Genomic DNA, 23,198 nt, shown 5'->3' on the forward strand with positions numbered 1-23,198 from the left:
TATGTTCTATGTTCTATGTTCTATTAATACAAATTAGTTAAATTGATTCCATATGTTATAAATTAACTGATAATTAACCTTTTTCTAAGTTAGTAACTAAAGTTTTTGTGCTGTGAAGAATGTCTCTGTAGTAGTTCTTCTGGTCTTGCCCACACTTTTGGTAGGAAATCAGCGTAGCCTCCACAGAAAGAATGAAAACACATGAAAATAATGCCATTTTTCTGAAGGTTTGTAGGGCTTCCTGTTTGTGGTTATGAGGCAAGACAAGAAGAACATTGACAAAATTTCTGGATAACATTTATTATTTTTTTTTTGCATTTACCTTCCTGCAACATTTTTTTTTCCCAGAGTTTATTATTTTCCTTTTGTTCATTCAGCACCATGTCATGCTACCAACCAGAAGGATGGCTTTCCTTCTGCTGGATCTCTCAAATATTATTCCTATGTGGCCATTACAATCACTATAATGACAACCCTAGAGGGTTCTCTCTAAGGTTCCCTCTCATCTGAAATATCTGGTCTGTAATTGACTTTCCACAACAGTGAGGCCAGTATTGAGAGAGCTCAGATGAGGAAATCAGGTTGCACCACACCATTCCATGACATTACCTGCAGCTGCTGAAACCTGCTACCAATTCACAAAAATGGTAGTGACTTATATGAGGCAATTATCATTTGGCTGTTTAGCTATTGAAAGCTAAACTCACAACTGACCTCATTGCTCCTGCTTTCTGAAATGGCAAATGTGTGAGGCCTTCTCCTCTTGATCTATTTGCAACTATATTTTCAAACAGTAAACATTTGGTGTGCACTCCAATGCATTGCACACAAAAATTGCATATGGACATTTATAGCCTAGACTTGTACATGTAATATGGTGTCCAGGCTGTGGAAGTGGAGGCCAGCAAGCTCTTGGAAATAGACCCAGGATATGATCGCACCATCCCAAGGAGCAGTATTTTGGGGCCCCACCAGTTGGAGAATCAGGTGGGAACCCTTGTGTGTTATGTTGGTCAGTCCTGCAAGAATAATAATTGGACAACACCATCAGGCTTCGTCTGGCAACTAAAGATCCCAGCAGTGGATATCCTACCAACGAAAAACATACTGTCCAATCAGAGGCCAGCAGCTACTCATCATCCACAGTGCCAATGAAAGCAATGACTGCTCATGGCTCTACACCTGCTAGAGGCCCAGAAGTGTTGTGGGGCCATTGTTGTGTGACAGCTGGTGGATGTTCCAAGCGAGAGGGTGCCTCAAGGGTGGATTAGGGGTGGTTGATGTCAGAGGCAAGGGTTGATGATAGTTTTGCATATCCAACCCACTCATCCCCAAATTCCTTAACTGGTACAGCATGCCTGTCAATGAGTAATCCCAATCACCAACCCTGGAAGTCTGCTGTTTAAGGTCATGGGAAAGCAGTAAAGCCCCCATTAAATCTCTGTGGCAGCACAAAATTGCAGTGGCCTTGTGCATAATGATGTCAACTAGTTCATTAATGAGGTTAATTGACATCAGACTGACAGTGGGTAGGAAGCATGCCTTTCTGCCCTCCAACTTAATCAGGGGATGCTCTCCTATCATTACTAGAGAGATGCTGGGGGGGGCTATTCCCCCCCTTGAGTGAGTCTACACACCATGGTTTTTTTCTGCATTAACTCAAATCCAAGCAGTGGAGGGCAAGGAAAACTCAAATGAATGCATAGTAGCTTAGACCTCATTACCAGGTTTCTGTGGAATGACTGTGTTGCTTTTTTTTCCTCTTTCAGTTGATTCAGAAGGAGTTGTTAAAAATCTTTCTGTAAGTATCATAATAGAAAATAATTTTCATTAACTGTAAAGTGTTGGCTTGTTCCAGCCATATTGTACTTAACTACAGTAATCAGTAAAATTAATTATCTTCTGATATTCCAGAATTAGGGTTTTTGCAATTAGAATAAAGAGGATTGAAAGGATTAAAAATGCTGGAAGATTTTAAGATAAGCTATAAAATTTTAACTTCAATATTAGCACCTTTACAATGAAGAGGAGAGGTTTGGGGCAGATTGAGATTTGTTGAATGGTAATATGGCCTTTCTAATGAATGCTGGATACTGCAATGCATTGGTGTGTCTCTCTTGAGAGGCTGGGCATTCCATTAACAAATTTTAATCCAGCTTCCACAGTAGAATTGGGAGTCTCATTTAAATTTTACCATTGGAAGACCAGTTTTGCAAGGCTTGGGCAACTTGCTGCTGAGATAAAGGAGAGACACACTGGCTCTTTATTTTGCAACACTAATGGGCTTGGATGAGGGAAACTGATTTGCCTAAACCCTCAAGGAAGTGTATTGGCCTTCATCAACCATTCCCCTCCCACTCCATCCTCTTCCTTATGATAATTATGATCTCCTTATCTGTAAACTGCATACTGCTGGTTTCCCACACACTTACTGTCAGTGAGAAGAAAATTAGATAAGTACCTAGGGCTGAATGGTGGTTATCACTGTTGTCTCACTGACCAGGGACCCAGGTCCAATCCCAGCCTCAGATGACCATCTGTGTGGAGTATGTACATTCTCTGTGTGCTTGTATGGATTCCCTCTAAGTGGTTTGGTTTTCTCCTGCCACCCAAAGATGTACAGGTTAGGTGGATTGGCCATGTTAAATTTCCCATTGTGTCCAGGGATGTGCAGGATATAGGTGGATTAGCCATAAGAAATGAATGGGTGAGTCTAGCTGGAATGCTGTTTGGATGGTTGGTGTGGACTTGATGGGCCAAATGGCCTGCTTCCACACTAAGAATTCTATGAGAATTTTACTTGAAAACCTGGAATATAGAAAGATAGTGAAGTGTGGGACAGTGAGAGTGAGTAGGCTTCTCCAATTAAGGAGCTAGTATCGACATAGGTTTGATGCGCCAATGGTCTTGTTTTGTGATGTAATTTTCATGCCATTAGAAACAAGAGTACAGGCTTATTTAGTATGTGTCAAATAGTTAAGCCCTACTGTTGTACTATGTGGAAAAAATGTTATTAACTAATATTTTTCAAATGGTACACAATTTCTTCACTTTTATTTTAGTGGACAGAAAGTGTTTTGTACTCATTTCTAAATCATCCAATTTACGGACTTATATGAAACATGCCGTACAAACCTGGACATTTGGTAGTCCAATAAGGCTTGGGAATACACAATTAATTGCATTGGGATAGGTTTTTGAAAGGAGATGGCTACTGAGAATCAAGTAATTCACTGATCCTGCAAACCAATCTCCATTAGGAGGCTCCTGGCTGCAGTATTATTCTCCTGAGGAATTAGGATGGGATGGGGTCAAAACAACTGTCTGTGGAAACAATCCTGAAATGAGTCAGTGGCTGGATGGATGCCAAAGCTGCAGAATAACATCTCCCCCACCACCCTGCCACTCTGTTTATTGGAACATTGGCCATAATGTTGGGTGTCAGGTTCCAAAAACTACTTCACTTGCTTCACAACAACCCTTATGCTCTTATACTTCTTCATAACCCCTCTACACCTCCCATTCCTTGTTCCCTCCACTCCCTTTCATATCCACATGCCAAATACACGCTCCATGCTTTCTCTGTTTCAAACATCCTGGTATTCACTATGTATAGAATCACTAAGCCATTGAGAAATTTGGCAAATTTTTAAAATGATCTGGAAACTGACTCAGTAAATGAAGACTTTTAAAAAATAACATGGAAAATAACGTCACACAACTTCTCGATTGACCACAGCCTTTCATATCAGCAACGTCAAAAGCTTTGTATTCATTTCAGATACCTTAATCTTGTATAAGTAAACACAGACAGTGAAAGTGTATTTGTGGAAATAATACATTATTGCAAATAATTTACTGTATGAATGGCATGCTACAAATGAATTGCTACGAAATTCCAATTTGGGACCACATTGAAATGTTAACCTACGTTTTCAACAAGTCATGATGACTTGGCATCACTTTAAAACTAATGGGTGAGACATAATTCCGGACTTCCAAACCACATTCCTAGGGCTTTCTGATTTTTCACCAGGATTTTCTAAGGGGCTAGCTTTTAAGAATGCAAAATGCAGTTTGCCTGAAAGCCCAGATATCCATTTGACTTATGAAATATTGAAACTCAGGAAATCAGTTGTGACTGACAGCTCTGATTCTTTGATGTCTGCTGTCAATTGTAAAATGTGTCTATAAAAGATTGAGATTTGAAGTCCGTGCATTTACTGTTGTTGATACTTCAAAATTCTACGTCATTGATAGCTTCGTTGTCATGATAGTAAAATGAATTTTGTGAAAGGTGTGAATGAATGAATGACTATTGTTACAGGATTTTTTAAGTGTGGTTAAGTGAAAGTGACTGCCCTTGACATCAGGGCCACATTTGAGATTGTGATATCAAGGAGCCTTAGCAGAATTAACAGGGTCAATGGGAATTGGGCTGGAGAAATCTCTGCAGGCCTAGAGCAAAAGAAGATGGTTGCGGTTGTTGATCAGCCATTTCTCCTCCAGGAAGTCACCACAAGAGTTCCTAAGAGTAGTGCCCTCGACCCAACCATCTTCAGCTGCCTCATCAATCTTTCTATCATAAGGTCAGAAATGGGTACAATGTTCAGCACCATTTGTAGCTCCTCATACTAAAGCAGTCCAACTCCAAATGCAAAAGACCTAGGTAATATCGAGGCTTGGGCTCATAAACTGTGCTACACAAGTGGCAGGTAATGACCATTCCAACAAGAGAGAATCTAACCTTTGGTCTTTGACATACAATAGCTATCTCTTTCTAAATCCTCCCACTTTCAATATCTTAGGAATTACCATCAATCAGAAACTGAACTAGATTTGCCACATAAATACTGTGGCCACCAGAACAGACTAGGAAGAAGAAACTCAAAATCCTGCAGCAATTAACTCATCTTCTTATTCTCTACATCTTGTCCACCATCTACAAGGCACAAGTCAGGATTATGATGGTTTACACCCCATTTGTCTGCATGAGTGCAGCTCTAGCAACTCACAATAAACTTGATACCATTCAGGACAAAGCAGCCTGATTGAATGGCACCATATCCAAAAACATTCACTCCCTCCACTACCAATGTACAGTAGCAGCAGTGTGTACCATCTACAAATGCATGTACGCCTTAGACAGTATCTTCCAAACCCAGAGCCACTACCACCTAGAAAGACAAGAGCAACGGATACATGGGAACACCTGCAAGTTTCCCTTCAAGCCACTTACAATCCATATTTGGAAGCATATTGTTCTTTCAGTGTTGCTGGGTCAATTTTTGGAATTCTCTCACAATTGGCATTGTTGATCTATCTACATCAAATGGAAGGCAGCAGTTCAAGAAGGTAGTTCACCATTACTTTACAAGGGCAAGTAGGAATGATCAAGAATACTGTCCCAGCTAATGACTCCGACATCCTATCAATGAATGAAAAGAAACATAAATGCATCCTATTACCACCATTTTATTCATTTTGCCTAAACATTGTACACTGGACCAATGAACATGGCCATGCCATAGCTTGGCTTATGAGAAATGATGTTGTTTCGGGATTGGGTGTGAGGTATGATGGGCATGTATGTAGCATGGGGACTATATGGGCATAACAGATGAGAGCGATTGAGGTCCCTAACTTTTTTGTTATAGTTGGATCAATCATACCCAGTCTAAATTGAGACAATTAAACAGACTGTCTCAATACTTGGCAGCCCCTTTAGCTATTTCCAATTTTTTTCCTAAGTTTACTACCCTGACTTCAGCCTGCACTGGACCCCCAAAATGAATGTCATGTATGTGGGCATGTACTGCTGAGGCAGGCATGCAACCTGGGAGTTTTTCACCCTCCCTTTATCTACCATAAAGTGGTGATCTAGGCCATTGACTTCAAAACTGTCAAGCTTTCGCAAGTGTTGTTATTAGAACATTTTTATAGGTAAATGTAATGCTGGTTATTTTTCTCATATTTCTTTTGTGTTATTAAAATTTCAGTGTCGGTACCCTAACCAACATTTCATACCTTATATGGCCTATGACTTGCCAAAACGTTTCCACTTTGCCAACAACATTAGAATAGACAAGGAAGTCCATCTGTACTTGGACAAACAGTGGCTGGCAGGACGGTATGTCATTCCGGTTTTCTTATATTTTCTGATTCATAATCTACTCTCCTTGTTACATTTACATGCCACTCTGCATTGTCTGCTGATCTCCACTGTTCAGTTAGACAATGTACAAACTAAAAAATTGTACAATTTAATTTCCTATCTTCTAACTGTACCCATAAGGATTCTGTTTGAATGCAATCTATCTGTGCATTCTAATACAGTTATAGATTTCCTCACTACTACCCCACCCTACATTGAACTGTTTTATGTTCTGATTTCTTTCATTACATTTTGATGAGTAAGTCCTGGTGGGTATTTCCCAAACTATTTACTTTAAGTCTTTATCTATGCAAATGTAGGGACTTACTAGTTTTAATTTAAAGTCTTCTAAAGTTTTAAACATTTAAAGAATGCATTCAAAAATAAGTTAATTGTTAAAGATGAAGAGGTGGCTGTCGGTGGAGTAGTATGCTCCCACTGTCAGATGTAGGAAACTAGGGAGCAGTCAAGTAACCGTGGAGACTGTGCCTGCAAGAGGAGTGTGTCTGGCCGCAGCTCCTCTCAGACCACATAGATCAGTTGGAGCAGCAGTTGAGCACACTGAGGAGCATCCAGATTGATTGATTGATTTGGCTTATTGTCACCTAAGTATCGCGAAAAGCTTTGTGAGCAGTACAAGCAGATCATAGTAAGCAAGGACATACAGATAACAGGGTGAAGAAAACGTGGACAAAGTGACCATACAGGTTACACTGCACAGGACATACACAAGACAAAATCAATATTATGTGAAGTTAGAGAGTCCATCAGTCTAATAACAACAGGGAAGTAGCTGTTCTTGAACCTGTTGGTACATATTTTCAAACTTCTGTATTTTCTGCCTGATGGAAAAGATTGTTGGAGACCATTACAGGGGTGGGAGGGGCCTTTGGTGGCATTCTTCCCGTGGCAATGTGAATTGTAAACGGAGTCCATGGATGGAAGGCTGGCTTCCATGATCGTTTGCAGTTTCTTACGGTCCAGGGCAGATCAGTTGCCGTATCAGGCCGTTATGCACCCAGACAGTATGCTTTCAATGGTGCTCTGCAAAAGTTGGTGAGGCAGAGAATGTGGTGGATAGTAGCTTCAGTCAGATGGTCACACTGCAGGTTTAGTCAGCTAGATGGGTGACCATCAGAAGAGGTAGGTGGGGAGTGCAGGTGTATCCTATGGCTTTCTATCTCTCAGACAACTTGGATACTGCTGGAAGGGAAGGATAGCGTCTCAGGAGGAAATAGCAGCAGCCTGGCCTGTGGCACAACAAATGTCTCTGCTGTAAAGCAGAGCATGGCTAAGTTGAAGCAAGCAATTGTGACTGGAAACTCTCTAGGGGCATAGACTGGCATTTCTGCAGCCATGAGCAAGACCTGAGGATGGTGTGTTGCCTCCCTGGTGTCAGGGCCAAGGACATTTTGGAGCAGGGTTGCAGAATTTCTCAGGGGGTAGCATGAGCAGCCAGAGGCCGTTATATACATTGGTACCAATGCCATTAGTAGAAAAACAGATGAGGTCCTGCAGGGTAAATATAAGGAGTTTGGAAAGAGGTTAAATAGTAGGACTTTGAGGGTAGTTACCTCTGGATTTTTCCTGGTGCCATGCGCTATTGAGAGTAAGAGTAGGAGGATAGTGCATATGAATGTGTGGCTGAGGAGCTGGGTCAGGGTTTAGGAATTCTGAATTTTGGATCATTGGGATCTCAGGCAAATGGGACTACTTCAGTTCAGGAAGGCTGCAGGATGAGTTGGGGCTAAAGGCCTGTTTATGTGTAGTATACCCTTTTGAAATCTATGACTGCAAGCATATACTTAAGTTGTAACAACTCCAGTACTAGTTCCTTTTCTTTAACAAGCTCCTGTTACACAACCCTACATGAATGCTGAATCAAATCCAGCATCACAATTCTATTTATATTCAACCTAATATTCCAGTCACTGGCAGAACAGATTTTTCCACTGACCAGACAAAATATTCCCCTCTTACCCCCTTCTGATTTTACTGGCCAACCTTTTAAACAAAGATCCTTTTGTAACTAAGTTGACACAGGAATCCTTGGAGTGAGCGGAGGAGACAATTTGTGTGGACGTAATGCTGCCTTTGGTGGCACAACTGTTGTATTCTTGTAAATACATTCGGATGTCCCAGGTCCTCTTGGTGATTGACTGAGGAGTGCATGAGATGAAGCGGGTTGGCTGGTAGGTGGTCAAGTCTTGCAAGTAGAAGGATCATAGATGGCAGGTGGTAGAGTTAGGGGTGTTCAGTGACAAGCAGGTCCAGTTGAATAGGAGGAAAGGTTGAGTATCAAGCGAGGTCTGAGGGGTCCTTGGAGGTTAAGAGTCTATTGGGGGGGGTAGCCTGTTGCTTCAGTAGTGAGGGTGGATCAAGTGGTGATAGAAGGTCATGGTGGGTTTGGGTGTTGTCAGTAGATCAGGGAATGGTCACAGCACCATGGGCGTAACCTGGGAATCAGTGGAGTTTGGAGCAGAAGGGAGATGAGGGTAGGTCAGGTCATATCAGGAACTGTGGACTTCTGAGTTGGGAACAGAGTTAGAGTTAAGTGTTGTTGGAGGTTTGTGGAGGGTTAGGACAGAGCTACCACGGCCAGGGTGTCAGTTCTTTACTTATTTAGAATTTAGGCATTGTGTATTTTGGGGACATAACATGCAACAAAGATAAGGTTCTTGTTCAGAAGGATGTCTTGACACTTATTGACAACATCATTTATTTACACTGTTGTAAGATCTCAGATTGAGTGTGTCTGGGCTCTGCGCTTACCAATGCACTACCTGACTGTAATGTGTTAGACACCATACTTCGCTAAGCAGTTTGCTTTAAATACTTGCATCAATGCTAGCATTTAATCCTTACAATCCATCGACGCTAACATCAATTTATAATAGCTTAAAGACAAAATACCAACTTTTGATTAATATGGATCCAAAAGACACACTCCTGTTTATTAATTTCTCTGTTATACAGTTTCTATCCCAATAACTACACTCAAGCACTTATTGTAAACAGTGACCAGTAGAAATCTTAGAATGACTTGGACAACTTGTATGATCTGCCTCTATAGCATGCTAAAAACAGTTTTCACTGTATCTTGGCATATGTGACAACAATAAATCAAACTCAAACTCAGACTCAATATCTTTTTCTCCAAAATAGTATTTCTGTTTAGTACTGAAAAATGTTTTAACTCATTATGTGCTTGTAGAGAGTGGAACCAGGGCCAGGTAGATCTCATTGATTAGGAGATCTTTGGTTGGCCCAGGTTAGTAAGCCCAATTAGGAAGCACTGACTGATAGGTATAAACAGAAAATTCAGAAGCTTTCCTCAGTCTAGAGACTGGCTTTGAGCTGGCTGGTCAGCCCCCATGTTTTGTGCACATGTAAACAAAGGGTGACTTGGTGATGGGATACTGGCCTCTGTGCAGTCATTTCAGTGCTAATCGCACAAGCACCAAGATACATTGGAATGCATGGGAAGTGAGAACCCATATTCCCACACCTCACTTCTTCAATTTTCTCTCCTGCTCTCTCCCAAAAAATGATGAATCCATGCATATTAAGTTACTAGTTCCATCTAAATTTAGGCACATTTCTATTCTAATGTTGTTTATAACCACTCCTGCTACACTCATCTTGCACAATCCTCACACATCCGCAACAGTTTGTCAGAAGCCACTATGTGACACTTCTCATGCAAATACGAGTAGGTAGACTCCTTTTCCTATTGCCCTGCACTTTGTCCTCTAGAAGAGATTGCTTGATCAGAACTGAAAAGTCAGGGCAACTGAAATACTGTCATTTTCTTTTCTGTAAGTTACTTTTTTACAGTTCTTCATGGTCTGGCAATTTTAAATACATTTTTCTTCTGGACCCTCCAAGGAATTTTAGCATACTTAGCAGCCACAGATTTTTACATGTCGTCCAAGTTTCTGAGGAATACATGAATGTGGATAGAATGTGTAACATCTTAGAAGATTTTCCTTGTTACAAGCTTGAGTTTTCTTTTGTTAATACGTCCTTCATCTTCACAAAACGACTTCTGACTATCTCTATCCTTCTTTTAACTGCTACATTACATTTGCCAACTTCTATTATCATCTGCTCTAAATAGAACAGCATATCTACTTGTACGTCAATCTTCACTCTAGTTGCTTTTAATGTGTTCCTTCTGAAGATCATTTTTATTGTCTTTTTGGTGCCCATTCTCAATCCATATGCTAAACATTAAAATTTTATATTTTGTAGGGTCTTTTCTAATTCCACAACTAGTGCTGTATTGTCAGCACGCTGCAGGTTTATGTTCTTGCTTCTAATGTTTACCTCTGGAAGTACATTTAATTCTCTGAATGTTTATTCTTGTACAGTTTGAAGAATATTGGTGACTGTATGCAGCCTTGGTGTACTCATCTCTTCAGCTGAAACATATTTTATTTTACTTTATCCAGCTTAATGCTTGCCATTTTGTATAAATATAGCCTCTGAATAACTCTGACATCTTTACTGCAATGTCACATTTCAGTAACACATTTGTTAACTTTTTGTGATGAACTCAATCAAGGCCTTTATCATGGTCTATAGAACAGAGGTTCTGATTTATTTCTAGACACCTTTGGAAGATTCTACTTGGGTTAAATATCCCATTTCTTGTTACTACTCCAACTACAAATCCACACCCTAATTCTAAAAGTAATTTTTTTAATCTTTAAAATTATAACCTGCCCTTCAATGTTTGTAGTTTTAACATTGACTACCCAATAGGATAAATAAGTAAATGGAAACAAGTAGGCTAACTGTTCAGTTTCAACTCAAATAGCTGTATTATCACATTCTCTTTTTCTTCCTCTAGTTTCAAACCTAAGCCTTCCTCGACCTTTTTATATTTGGGTTTGCTCCTTCTGCAGGGACATTGTTGCTGCCTGAGAACTAACACAGACTATCGCTTTGCTACATATTTCTGATATTCAGAATGTTGCCCCAATACCCCAAAAATGTAATGCCTTTCCTCCTTTAACACAATTGCAAGCATGTGGGGTATCCTCACATAAAGCTGGGTTGTGGTCCTGAAATGGTGACTTTAACTAAAAAGACTTCAAGTGAAGCATTGTTTCTCTTAGGAATCAATGTTAAGGCTAAAATTAGGTTCATAGGAACTTCATTCACAGAAAAATAAAAATCATTGTCGTTTGCCGTTTAAATTAAAATACAGTTCCATGTGTACTTTAAAAGGCTAAATTCCTACATTGGTAATTGAAATAGCTAAATGTTCCTAATTACTTCTTTAAAATCTTCAGGGTACTTCTACTATGTCACAAAACAAAAATTGCCAGAAAAACTCAGCAGGTCTGGCAGCATCTATGGAGAGAAAGCAGGGCTAATATTCTAAGTCCAGTGACTCTTCTTCAGAATTAATAGTAGCTAGGAAAAGTTGGTATATATGTTGAAAACCGGGGTGAGGAGAGGGATAACAAAGTGTGAAGCTGGATGAACACAGCAGGCTAAGCAGCATCTCAGGAGCACAAAAGCTGACGTTTCGGGCCTAGACCCTTCATCAGAGACTCAGACAGATCTCTGATGAAGGGTCTAGGCCCAAAACATCAGCTTTTGTGCTCCTGAGATGCTGCTTGGCCTGCTGTGTTCATCCAGCTTCACACTTTGTTATCTTGGATTCTCCAGCATCTGCAGTTCCCATTATCTCTGAGGAGAGGGATAAGTGGGGGAGCAGGAGTGAATAGATAGGCAAAGATAGTTGCCAGAGAGAGAGAAAAAAAATAACAAGCAAACAAGGGGATGAATGATAATGTGCCAGGAAGAAAGGCTGAGAATGGTGACCACAAGTAAGTGAAAATGTGTTGGCTGTGCCAAAAGTAGCCCATGTCACAACAGGACATGGGGTGTAGGGGTGGGTCAAGGACATCATTGATTTCAAAGTGGACCATGAATTTTGGTAGCCCTGTCTCATTTCTGTCATTTATCCTGATGTGAAAGAGGCAATGTACTGTCAATGATTGCTAAAATGACTAAACAAACTACTAATGATAGACTATTCCAAAATTATCTCCCTTCTATTTTTATAGTTCATTCTTTACAGGTTATATATTTTTTCACTCTGCGATGCTGCTGTATAAACTAGATCATCCTCTCTTGAGTTGTTGTCACTATTGATCTCATTCCGGACGAAAGTTATAAAATTATTGCACAAATCCAGTATCCCAGATTTTTATGTATCAATTTCCATGCTACTGCCATAGGATAATCATACAGTTCTTTAGTTGTACATTATTCTTAAACCCTCAACTGCACAGTAGATAAACTGGAGATTTTGACAGGCCTCATGTTGTACTCCATACCTATCACTAGGCAACAATGCCATCCTTTTGTATTTCACCTGAAAAGTGTTAACTTGAATGCCCACTGACATCAAATCCACACAAGGAGCTCACTCTTCAAACTCAATTCACATGAAACAGCAAAACCCAGTCCAATAGCATCTCAAGCCTAAATTCACACTTAGGATAAACTTGCTTCTCTCAGTTTTTGGGAACATAATTTGTGACATGCAATCTACATCTACATCTATCAAGATAAAGAGCATTCAAACATTGTACTGTCTTGTTTAAATGATTTTAGTATGCAAACTAGTATGGACTGGCTACACATGTGACAAGCATATTTCGCTTAGCCAGAATGTCTTAAAGACAGTGGGTCCTAGAGTGAAGGTGCATTTGTTATTTAGAAGTGCTGCAGACTATGAAAGACTTAGAAATAAACTAAAACAAAGAAAATAGAGCAACAGTTAAAAGGGATGGTACTCAGATTTTCAGATTTGGAACTGAAGATATTAATTGAATTGAACTGAGTTTCGTCAGCTTCTCCGGCAAGCTTCCACCAATAATTACAATGGTTCTGAAATGGGCCAAGACTTAGATATGCCAAGTTCCAACCACAACTGGAATTTCTCACTTGAGTTTGCAAAATTATAAACTTCTGCCCATCGGTCACAAGGCTTGAGTTTGAAAATAGGAATTCCTGCTTTCCCAAGGAAAACAATGAAGCTGTTCTTGTGGACCCACAGGTATCATCCACTCCAGGAAATGGGCAACTGTTATATTCCAGAATTTTTGGTCATATCTGTTAATTAGGTGCAAATCAGGCATTCTCCTGTTGACTCTGAATTCTCCTTTGGAAACGACAGTGGAAGCTATCATTGTGTTCAGGCAATTAATCTTTATGTCCCGGATCTTTTCCATTCTATCATATTCCTGTTCGCTTACAGAGTTTCTGTTTGAAAAATCTTTTTCAGAGATCCAAAGACATTCAATTTCTGTGGTGGTGGAAATCATGGCTATGATAATGAATACAAAAGCATGCAAGTAAGTACTGTACATGTATAACTTGCAACCACCATTTTGAGAGATTGTCTTCTCTGTCCTGGGTGAAGCTAGAATGCATTCTTTATAAATATGGTATAGTTTTGGAACACAACTACCCAACTTCCAACTGACATGCTTGAGTTATTTTCCTGTATGTGCAATTTTTCACATCCATCAAAAATATATATAGGAAGATTATTTATCATTGACATTGATATAGAACAGAAATTTGTAATTATCCTTCAATCCCACTCACATATATCATAAAGATGGCTGTTGTGGGAAGTGGGTAATTTCAGGTGTATGCAGCCCGGATATGGGCCTCAGTTTACACAACCCTGCACCTGGCAATGGGCTCATGTAACTGCAGAATGGTTGATGCTGACACTGATACAGAGGAGATGTAATTTTATTAGTCCTTTTTTTTAACAGCAGCAAACCTCATCTTCTAGGAGAGCATATTGAAATGTTTGGATTACAATGTCCACAAATCTCTGACTATGATGAGACAGTTGTGTGGAATGAGCACCTGAATTTCCAAAATGCACTTTCAAAAGTGAGGGATGCGCAGGAATGACATTATTTTAGGGTACCAAAATTGACAAAGCTACGTAACCATCTTGAGTAGAAAAATATAAAACTGTTACCATCAGGGATTTCTGCCAAATCATCAAAAGTTCTTGTAAGTAATTAAATGCAAACCAGAATTTCTCTTTGAAGTCATGGGGCTCGTACGTGCCCATTAAAATTTTCAGTTGCAGATTTTGCTACAGAATTAGACCTTGTGCTCACAGGTAATTTTTTTTTTACAAGCTCTGAGGGCAGCAGTTCATATTTAATATGTTATCTCCAGATAATGAACAAAGTAATGCATTTTTGAGCTATTCGTAGTAACTATGTTTTTCCTTGATGGTATATTTTAGGCTATCTTCATAGGTAATGGGCCAGGCTTCAAATATAAGACTGAGGTTGATCCATTTGATAATATTGAACTCTACAACCTAATGTGTGGTACGTACTTCCACTTAAATAAACATATTCATAGCACAAAAATTTTACTTCAGCTGATCTATCGCTGAAAGTTGGATATAAAATGTAATATTATGTCTGTTTTTGTATGGTAAGAATTCATCGGAAGACACACATCTTCAGTAGTGCTGCAGTGATTCAGAAAGTCCGTCAGGATAAATGATTATTGGTAGTGAAGCAAAGTGTCCTTAAGGAAATCTACCTCATCGCTGCGGACTGAAAAAGGTCATGAAATAATAGGCTAATTATTTTTGTGTGATGACATCCACATACACCCCAGTGCAGATGTGAAATTTCATTTTCTCGGGGGTAAACATGATGGGACAGATAAGTGCTGCAAATAGATGTGATTTATTTTTAAAGTACTCCATTACTTCACTTACCTGTACCATCTTGCTATGATTTTACTCTCATTTCCAATTTCCTCACCAAACTCATTCTGCTTGCAATATAACGAGCATGTGAAATATCATTGTAGGAGTGCTAAAATAAATATTTCAGGTGGCCACCTTCACATCCAATAAAATGCTTGCACTGGAATAACGGCATTTCGGACTATTGTACCAAGTATTGTAACTTAGAATTCAACATCAGTTTCTGTTTTATTACTGTCACTCGCAACTTATATTCAAACTATGTTTGTGCTCTGGGCTGACAGATGAAATACCATTTCATGCTTGGTGCCTGTTGTGTAAGTGCCAGCAAGTTGTGACTTTTTTTTTGTTACTCTTTGTCAAGACTGTACATTTTCTGCTAACAATGCAGTGCTTCTCCAAGGAAGTATAAGGAGGTCAACTCTGTGAAAGTGACTGTTCAGCAATAACCTCAACAAAAAGAGACAAATGATGCATGATTTGCTGGTAATTTGGTACTAGAAATCCAGAGACTGAGGCGGAGGGGGTATTGGGGAAACCAAGCGGAGGCTGGGGGGCCGCTTTGCAGAACACCTATGCTCGGTTCGCAATAAACAACTGCACTTCCCAGTCGCGAACCATTTCAACTCCCTCTCCCATTCCTTAGATGACATGCCCATCATGGGCCTCCTGCAGTGCCATAATGATGCCACCCGTAGGTTGCAGGAACAGCAACTCATATTCCGCTTGGGAACCCTGCAACCCAATGGTATCAATGTGGATTTCACCAGCTTCAAAATCTCCCCTTCCCCCCACTGCATCCCAAAACCAGCCCAGCTCATCCCCGCCTGCCTAATCTCCTCTTCTTCTCGCCTATCCCCTCCTCCCACCCCAAGCCGCATTTCCATCTCCTACCTACTAACCTCATTCCACCCCTTGACCTGTCCGTCCTCCCCGGACTGACCTATCCCCTCCCTACCTCCCCACCCATACTCTCCTCTCCACCTATCTTCTCCTCTATCCATCTTCAGTCCGCCTCCCCCTCTCTCCCTATTTATTTCAGAATCCTCTCCCTATCCCCTTTTTCAGTGTGCATCCAGCCCCACATTTTGTTTTCACGGCACATGGTGAAATTGTAATTAAATATTAAAACAACATTGGAATTGATAGACTCTTACCTGCCCCCTGAAATAGTCTGGCAAGCCACTCAATTCAAGAACAGTTAGGGATGGGCAACAAATGCTGATCTTGGGGCAACTATGCCCATTTCATTAAGGAATAAACAAAATGGAAAAAATAAACTTGATACTCCATGTGCTCCCAGTCTAATGCAGATGAACATTAAGTCAGATCTTATGCTGAGTAGTTGACCCAGAGGACACTGAGGTTCCTAGTGTCATAATTTAGAAAACTTACTTTAATTTCATAATATCTACAATGAAAGCTTACTTTTAGATAACTTCTTCAAAGTGATAAAACATCCCAACGCATTTTACAGGAATATCAGCAAACAAAATTCATCAGTCTTAGGCTTCGACATTTGTCTGATTTTATATGAAATAATTACAGTAAAATAAGAATATCAGAGACCATTACCTTGATACTTAGCTTCACAACTACAAAAGGATCAAGAAGTGCAAAGGAGAATTTGATGCAACAGTGATAACACTATTCCTTCTGACATCTGGCCCATCATGTTTAGGTTGATGTTCTGATATGACTGCAGGCAGCAGCTGCCAAAAGCTTAGACCCCAATGATACTAAAATGAGAAGCATATACCTGTAAGAAACTACTGTCGAATAGAGTCAGAGTCACACAGTACAGAAACAGACCCTTCGGGCCAAGTCATACATGCTGACAAGCTATCCTAATCTGACCTAGTCCCATTTGCCAGCATTCAGCCCATACCCCTCTAAACACTCATCCAGATGTCTTTTAAATGTTTTAATTGTACCAGCCTCCACACTTCCTCTGGCAGCTCATTCCATACTTGTGCCACCCTCTGCATGAAAAAGCCACCCCTTAGGTCCCTTTTAAATATTTCCCCTCTCCTTAAACCTTTGCCCTCTAGTTTTGGACTCCCCTGCCCTAAGAAGAAGGCCTTGACTATTCACCCTATCCATGTCCCTCATGATTTTATAAACCTCTAAAGGTCGCCCCTTAGTCTCTAATGCTCCAGGGAAAAAGTCCCAGCCTATTCAGCCTCTTCATGTGGCTCAACCCCAATGTCCTAGAAAAATCCTTTTAAATCTTTTCTGCAACCTCACAAGTTTAACAACGTCCTTCCCATATCAGGGCAAACAGAACTGTTTACAATATTCTAAAAGTGGCCTCACCAAAGTCCTATATAACCATAATATGACACCCCATGTGAAATTCCTTCACCACCCTGTTTACCTGCAACTCAACTTTCAAGGAACTATGTACCTTCACCTCTAGGTGTCTGTTCAGCAACACTTCCAGGGTCCTACCATTAACTGTATAATTCCTGTTCTGGTTTGCCATACCAAAACACAACACTTCACATTTATCTAAATTAAACTATATCGGCCACTCAGCCCATTGGCCCATCTGATCAAGGTTCTTCACTGAGATGATCTTTTTCACTATCCACTACACCACCTATTTTGGTGTCTTTTACAAACTTACTACCTATAACTCCTATAGTCACATCCAAATTGTTTTTATAAATGATGAAAAACAATGGACCCTGCACTGATCCTTCTGGCACATGGCTGTTCATAATCCTCCAAGTCCCACCTTTGCATTGAGAACAACCTCCATCATGTTGTGTGGCACTGTCACTGTGCTAAATGGGACAGACTTTGTACAGATCTAGCAACTCAAGACTGGGCATCCATGAGGTGCTGTGGGCCATCAACAGCAGCAGAATTGTACTCCAGCACAATCTGTAACCTCATGGCCCAGCATATCCCCCGTTCACCCATTACCATCAAGCCAGGGGGTCAACCATGGTTCAATGAAGATTGCAGGAGGGCATGCCAGGAGCAGCACGAGGCATACTTGAAGATGAGGTGTCAACCTTGTGAAGCCACCAAACAGGACTACTTGCACACCAAACATTATAAGCAGCAAGTGATAGACAGAGTTAAGCGATCGCACAACCAATGGATCAGATCTAAGCTCTGCTGTCACAACACATCCAGTCCTGCCACATCCAGTCGTGAATGGTGGTGAACAATTAAACAACTCACTGGGGGAGGAGGCTCCACAAATATCCCCATCCTCAATGATGGAAGAGCCCAGCACATCATTGCAAAAGATAAAGCTGAAGCATCCATAGCCATCTTCAGCCAGAAGTGCCGAGTGGATGATCCATCTCGGCCTCCTCCAGAGGTCCCCAGCATTGTCGATACCTGTCTTCAGCCAATTTGATTCACTCCGCGCAAACGCAAGAAATAGGTTGGAAACACTGCAAAGGCTACCAGCTATGTCCTGTACACAAAATGATGGACAAATCCAACCTGGCCAATTACCACCCTATCAGTCTATTTTGAATCATTAGGAAAGTGATGGAAGGTGTCATCAACAGTGCTACCAATCAGCCTCTGCTCAGCAATAACTTGTTCAGTGACCCTACGTTTGGGTTCTGCCAGGGCCACTCAGCTCGTGACCTCACTACAGCCTTGGTTCAAACATGGGCAAAAGAGATGAATTCTATAGGTGAGGCAGGAGTGACAGCCCTTGACATCAATGCTGCATTCAATTGAGTGTGACATCAAGGATCCCTTGCAAAACTGGGATCAATGGGTATCAGGAGCAAACTCTCCACTGTTTAAAGTCACACCTGACACATCGGCAGATAGTCATAGTTGTTGGATGTCTGTCATCTCAGCTCCAGGACATGTCTGCAGGAGTTCGTCAGGATCGTATCCTTGGCCCAATCATCTTCAGCGCTTCATCAATGACCTTTCCTCTATCGTCAGGTCAGAAGTAGGAATGTTTGCTGATGATTGCACAATGTTCAGCATCATTTGTGACTCCTCACATACTGAAGCAGTTCGTGTTCAAATGCAGCAAGATCTTGACAATATCCAGGCTTGGGCTGACAAATGGCAAGTAACATCAGACCACACAAATGCCAGGCTATGCCCATCACCAATAAGAGACAATCTAACCACTGCCACTTGGCATTCAATGGTGCTACCATCACAGAATCCCCCACTATAAACATTCTGGGGGTTATCATTGACCACAACTGGACTCACCACATGAATGCAATGGCAAAAAGAACAGGTTACAAGCTAGGAATACTGCAGCAAGTAACTCACCTCCTGATTCCTCAAAGCCTGTCCACCATCTACAAGGCACAGGTCAGGAGTATGGTGGAATACTCCCCACTTGCCTAGATAAGTGCAGCCCCCAACAAGAAGCTTGACACCATCCAGGACAAAATAGTTCTCCTGTTTGGCACTACATCCACAAGCATCAACTTCCTCCACCATCTGTGCTCAGTGGCAGCAGTGTGTACTATCTACAAAGGCACTGCAGAAATTCACCCTAGATCCTCACACAACACCTTTCAAACTCACGACCACTTCCACCTAGAAGGACAAGGGCAGCAGATATATTTGAGTACCAATACTTTCAGGTTCTCCTCTGAGCCACTCACCAACCTGACTTGGAAATATACCACCATACCATCACTGTCACTGGGTCAAAATCCTGGAATTTCCTCCCTAATGGCATTGTAGGTCAACCCACAGCAGGACGACTGCAATGGTTCAGGAAGGCAGCTCACTACCACCTTCTCAAGGGCAACTAGGGATGGGCAATAAATGCTGGGCATCCAGCGACGCCCACATCCCACAAGTGAATTTAAAAAAAACATCCATCTGCCTTCAAAGATCATTTAAAGATTTTAAAATTATTTTGTTCAGTTAGATGAAGCATGCATACTTCATTTAAGACACCCTGCAGCCATTTCCAAGGATCATCTTTCACTTCTATTTCTTTATCCAGGCAGGCTGGGTTCCATAGACTGATCACTGAGTTGTTTGAAGTGCATGAGCAGCTTGCCAATGGATTGGTAATGAGGTCTAACCATGTAAATTGACTACGCCTCTCACCAGAGGCATTGACTGGGTGTAGTCTGCACTCAGCCTGCTTCACTTCTGCCAGAAACTCTCAACCAACTCCAGAAACCCGACTAATGCCTCCTTGACATTCAATAATGATGATGCTTTAAAAGCACTTTGGCTGTAAACACTTTGGACCTTTCTGAGGTTGTTAAAGGTGTTTAATAATTGTAAGTTCTTCATCTATTAAATCTGTTTGTTCCTCAACTGGTTAAAAATCTGGCTCATCAAGAGCTCTGCAGTTTTTCTGAATTAATTCATGGGGCGTGGCTGTTGCTGGCTGGGCCAACATTTATTGTCTATTCCTCATTATACTTGAGAAGGAGGTGGTGACCTGCCTTCTTAAACCATTGCAGTTCATTTGGTACAATATATCTGTCTAATGGTCCCAGAAAAATATTGCTTTCCACTGACACATTTCCATTACCCCGAAAATGTAGAAATCATGTTCCATGAAGCTTTTGACAATTTCTGTTCAGAATTAATATTATGTAATTTAAATAACATTAATGTGTAAGTTTTTCGAAGATATGATACACTGTAATTAAGCAATGCTTGTGTTGGAAATGATATGTGTCCAAACCATCCTTGTCTTGGTGTAAGGAAATGAGTTGTGGCTAGGAAGAGTATAGTATTTGAACCGGATAATGCAAATACAGTTTTCTAACTGTTTTTTTCATTCTCCAAGATTTGGCCATGACTGGTCAGTATTTATTACCTTCTCTAATTGGCCAGGGGCTAGTTAAATGTCAACAATATTGTTATGGGCTTGCAATCACATGTAGGCCAGACCAGGCAAGGATGGCAGTTTCCTTCCCTAAAGGACATTAGTGAGCCAGATGGATTTTTCCAACAATTGGCAATGGTTTAATGGTCAGCATTTGACCTCTACTTTTAGATATTTGTTGAATTCAAATTCTACCATATGCCATGGCAGGATTTGACCCCAGAACATAACCAGGTTTCTGGATTAACAGTCTAGCGATAATGCCATTTGGCCATCATCTCCTCTAATTTATACTTCTGATTTTTAAACAAACTATTTATTAAAACGCAACCGGTTCTCGCAAATGTTAATCTGTCAACTGAAGAAAAATGATACTGTTACGTTGTGCAACAGGGCCTCAGTGAATGTTGAGAGCCACATAACACTATTCAGTAGTAATAACAGCAGATACTGGCAGATCCTTAATGAATTAAAAAAGGCAATGTTTTACAATTCTCTGTGTGGGTTTGCAGATTGCAGGTGGCTGAGGTGAAGAGAGGTTCAGGAGGGGGCATAAAATGCATGTCATTCCTGCTGCCCACGTATCAGGTCCCGAGTGGGCAGAAATTTGCAATGTGATTCTGGGTTACTCGTCTAGCGATCTTACTGCTGCTCCACTGCCTCTCCTATGTTTAAACTAAAAAAAATTACTTTCCATTTGTCCCTTTCTCTTCTCCATTTCTCTCTTTCCTGTCTCTCCTCTTTTTTCCATCTCAAGCTTAATTTTAATTTAGAAGTTGCTGGAAAAGCTCAGCAGGTCTAACAGTATCTGTGAAGAAAAAAATCAGAGCTAACATTTTGGATCCAGTGACCCTTCCTCAGAACTGGCAATTTTTCAGCGACTTCTGTTTCTGAAGAAAGGTCTAGGCCTGAAACATCAGCTTTACTGCTCCTCTGATGCCACATGGCCTGCTGTGTTCATCCAGCTCTACACCTTGTTATCTCTGTAAACAAGTTCCTGATGGAATGGCAGTATTGTTTATTAGAGGACTATATATAATCTTGGCAGAGAAATATCATATTAAACAAGTATTTCAAAATTGATGAAATAATCAAGAAGCCTGTCTTCATATGGCAATGTGTGACCTTGGCTTCATTTTCTTGTGTGAGTGCTTAGTGTACTTCCAAGCAACTCATTGGTCGGCATTGCCAAGGCCTTGGCCTACTGAGATTGCACTGTGAAATTGGGACAGAACTATCATCAGATTTGGCAGTGACGTGAGGCATGAGTTCTGCTAGTCATTTAAGGAGAAACTGCGAAACCAGAAGGATGGTGAAATGACACAACAAGGTGGGATCTTCCCTCATCTGTGCCATTTTGTCAGTGGTGGGAAAGCTGGCAGAAGGCCCATCTGTCTGGACCATGTAAATAACCAATTAAAGATGTTTTCTTGTTTTGATTGGCATTTTACCAGCTGCTGAGTGCCTCGCTCCTGTGCGAGGTGACTGGCAGATAAACCTAGGCAGTTTGAGTCTTCGTTGACTGTATCTTATAACCCAGATAATGTTAACCTGACTTTGAAGGGGCACAGTAATCATCCACCAGGTTTAACCTGAACAATGGTTGTCAATGGCATTACTGAAGCTGCTGAGATGTAAACCCTTTGGCTGGGCCAGAAGCATTTGGAGGCTAGGTTGCCATCCTTAGTAAAGGTGACAGCCCTGGTGGTAATCCACTGATTAAATGTCACCAGCAAAGTGTAGACCCACTATCCAGCTGAGCCTGCATTATCCACCACCTCCACCAGTGACAGAGCCACTACCACTGATTTAAGAGTCAGATTTAGGCCGGACAGCCTCTCAAAGCATTAATGACAATTATCTTTTACTTCTGCCACAGCAAAATACCACAGCAGTGTTTATTTCCCAGCGGGAAATATTGGTATAGCTAGAAGAGAAATGGGTCAGGGATTGCTCCTCCAATTGGTAAAATTTGTAAATTAACAGTTTGCTAATGTGATGTAAAAATGTAAATCTGTAACTTAAACTAGATACACGTATGCATCTGGAGGAGAATCCACAGAAAACATCTTTAATTAGTTTGTAAATTTAATCCATTCTGACCATTTGCTCTGTGTCCAATTTTTGACTGGTCCCAACGCAAAGTTGCTAGTAGTTGAAGGTAAAGATGGCTTTCTTAAAACATGTCATTTCAAAATTTATTTAAAATACTTTCACGGGATGGCCAACCCCGATCGCCTTTGATAAGATGGTGCTGAGCTCCCTTCGTAAATAGCTGCAGTCTATAGTGCGTAATTACACCCAGATACTTTCATGAAAGGAGATCCATGATTTTGACCCAGGAGTAGTGAAAGAAATACCCATGCATCTGTGTACTTTTTTTGTATTTGTATATGGACAGCATTTATTTCCCAGACAGCAATAAAAGAGGCAACTGCATTACTGAGGGTCTGAAC

General features: G+C 40.8%; 1 protein-coding gene across 1 annotated transcript in view; it reads left to right on the plus strand.

The window, feature by feature from the left end:
• Positions 1 to 23,198, plus strand: part of LOC125452266 (venom phosphodiesterase 1-like) — a 155,325-nt gene that overhangs the window by 83,957 nt on the left and 48,170 nt on the right. Inside the window, exons 16-19 of the mRNA XM_048530470.2 lie at positions 1,770 to 1,801; positions 6,000 to 6,130; positions 13,464 to 13,533; positions 14,457 to 14,544. Of these exons, the coding sequence (XP_048386427.1) occupies positions 1,770 to 1,801; positions 6,000 to 6,130; positions 13,464 to 13,533; positions 14,457 to 14,544 (321 nt within the window). The remainder of the gene's footprint in view (positions 1 to 1,769; positions 1,802 to 5,999; positions 6,131 to 13,463; positions 13,534 to 14,456; positions 14,545 to 23,198) is intronic.

Source organism: Stegostoma tigrinum, chromosome 4, assembly GCF_030684315.1.
Source record: "Stegostoma tigrinum isolate sSteTig4 chromosome 4, sSteTig4.hap1, whole genome shotgun sequence".
Lineage (NCBI taxonomy): Eukaryota > Metazoa > Chordata > Chondrichthyes > Orectolobiformes > Stegostomatidae > Stegostoma > Stegostoma tigrinum.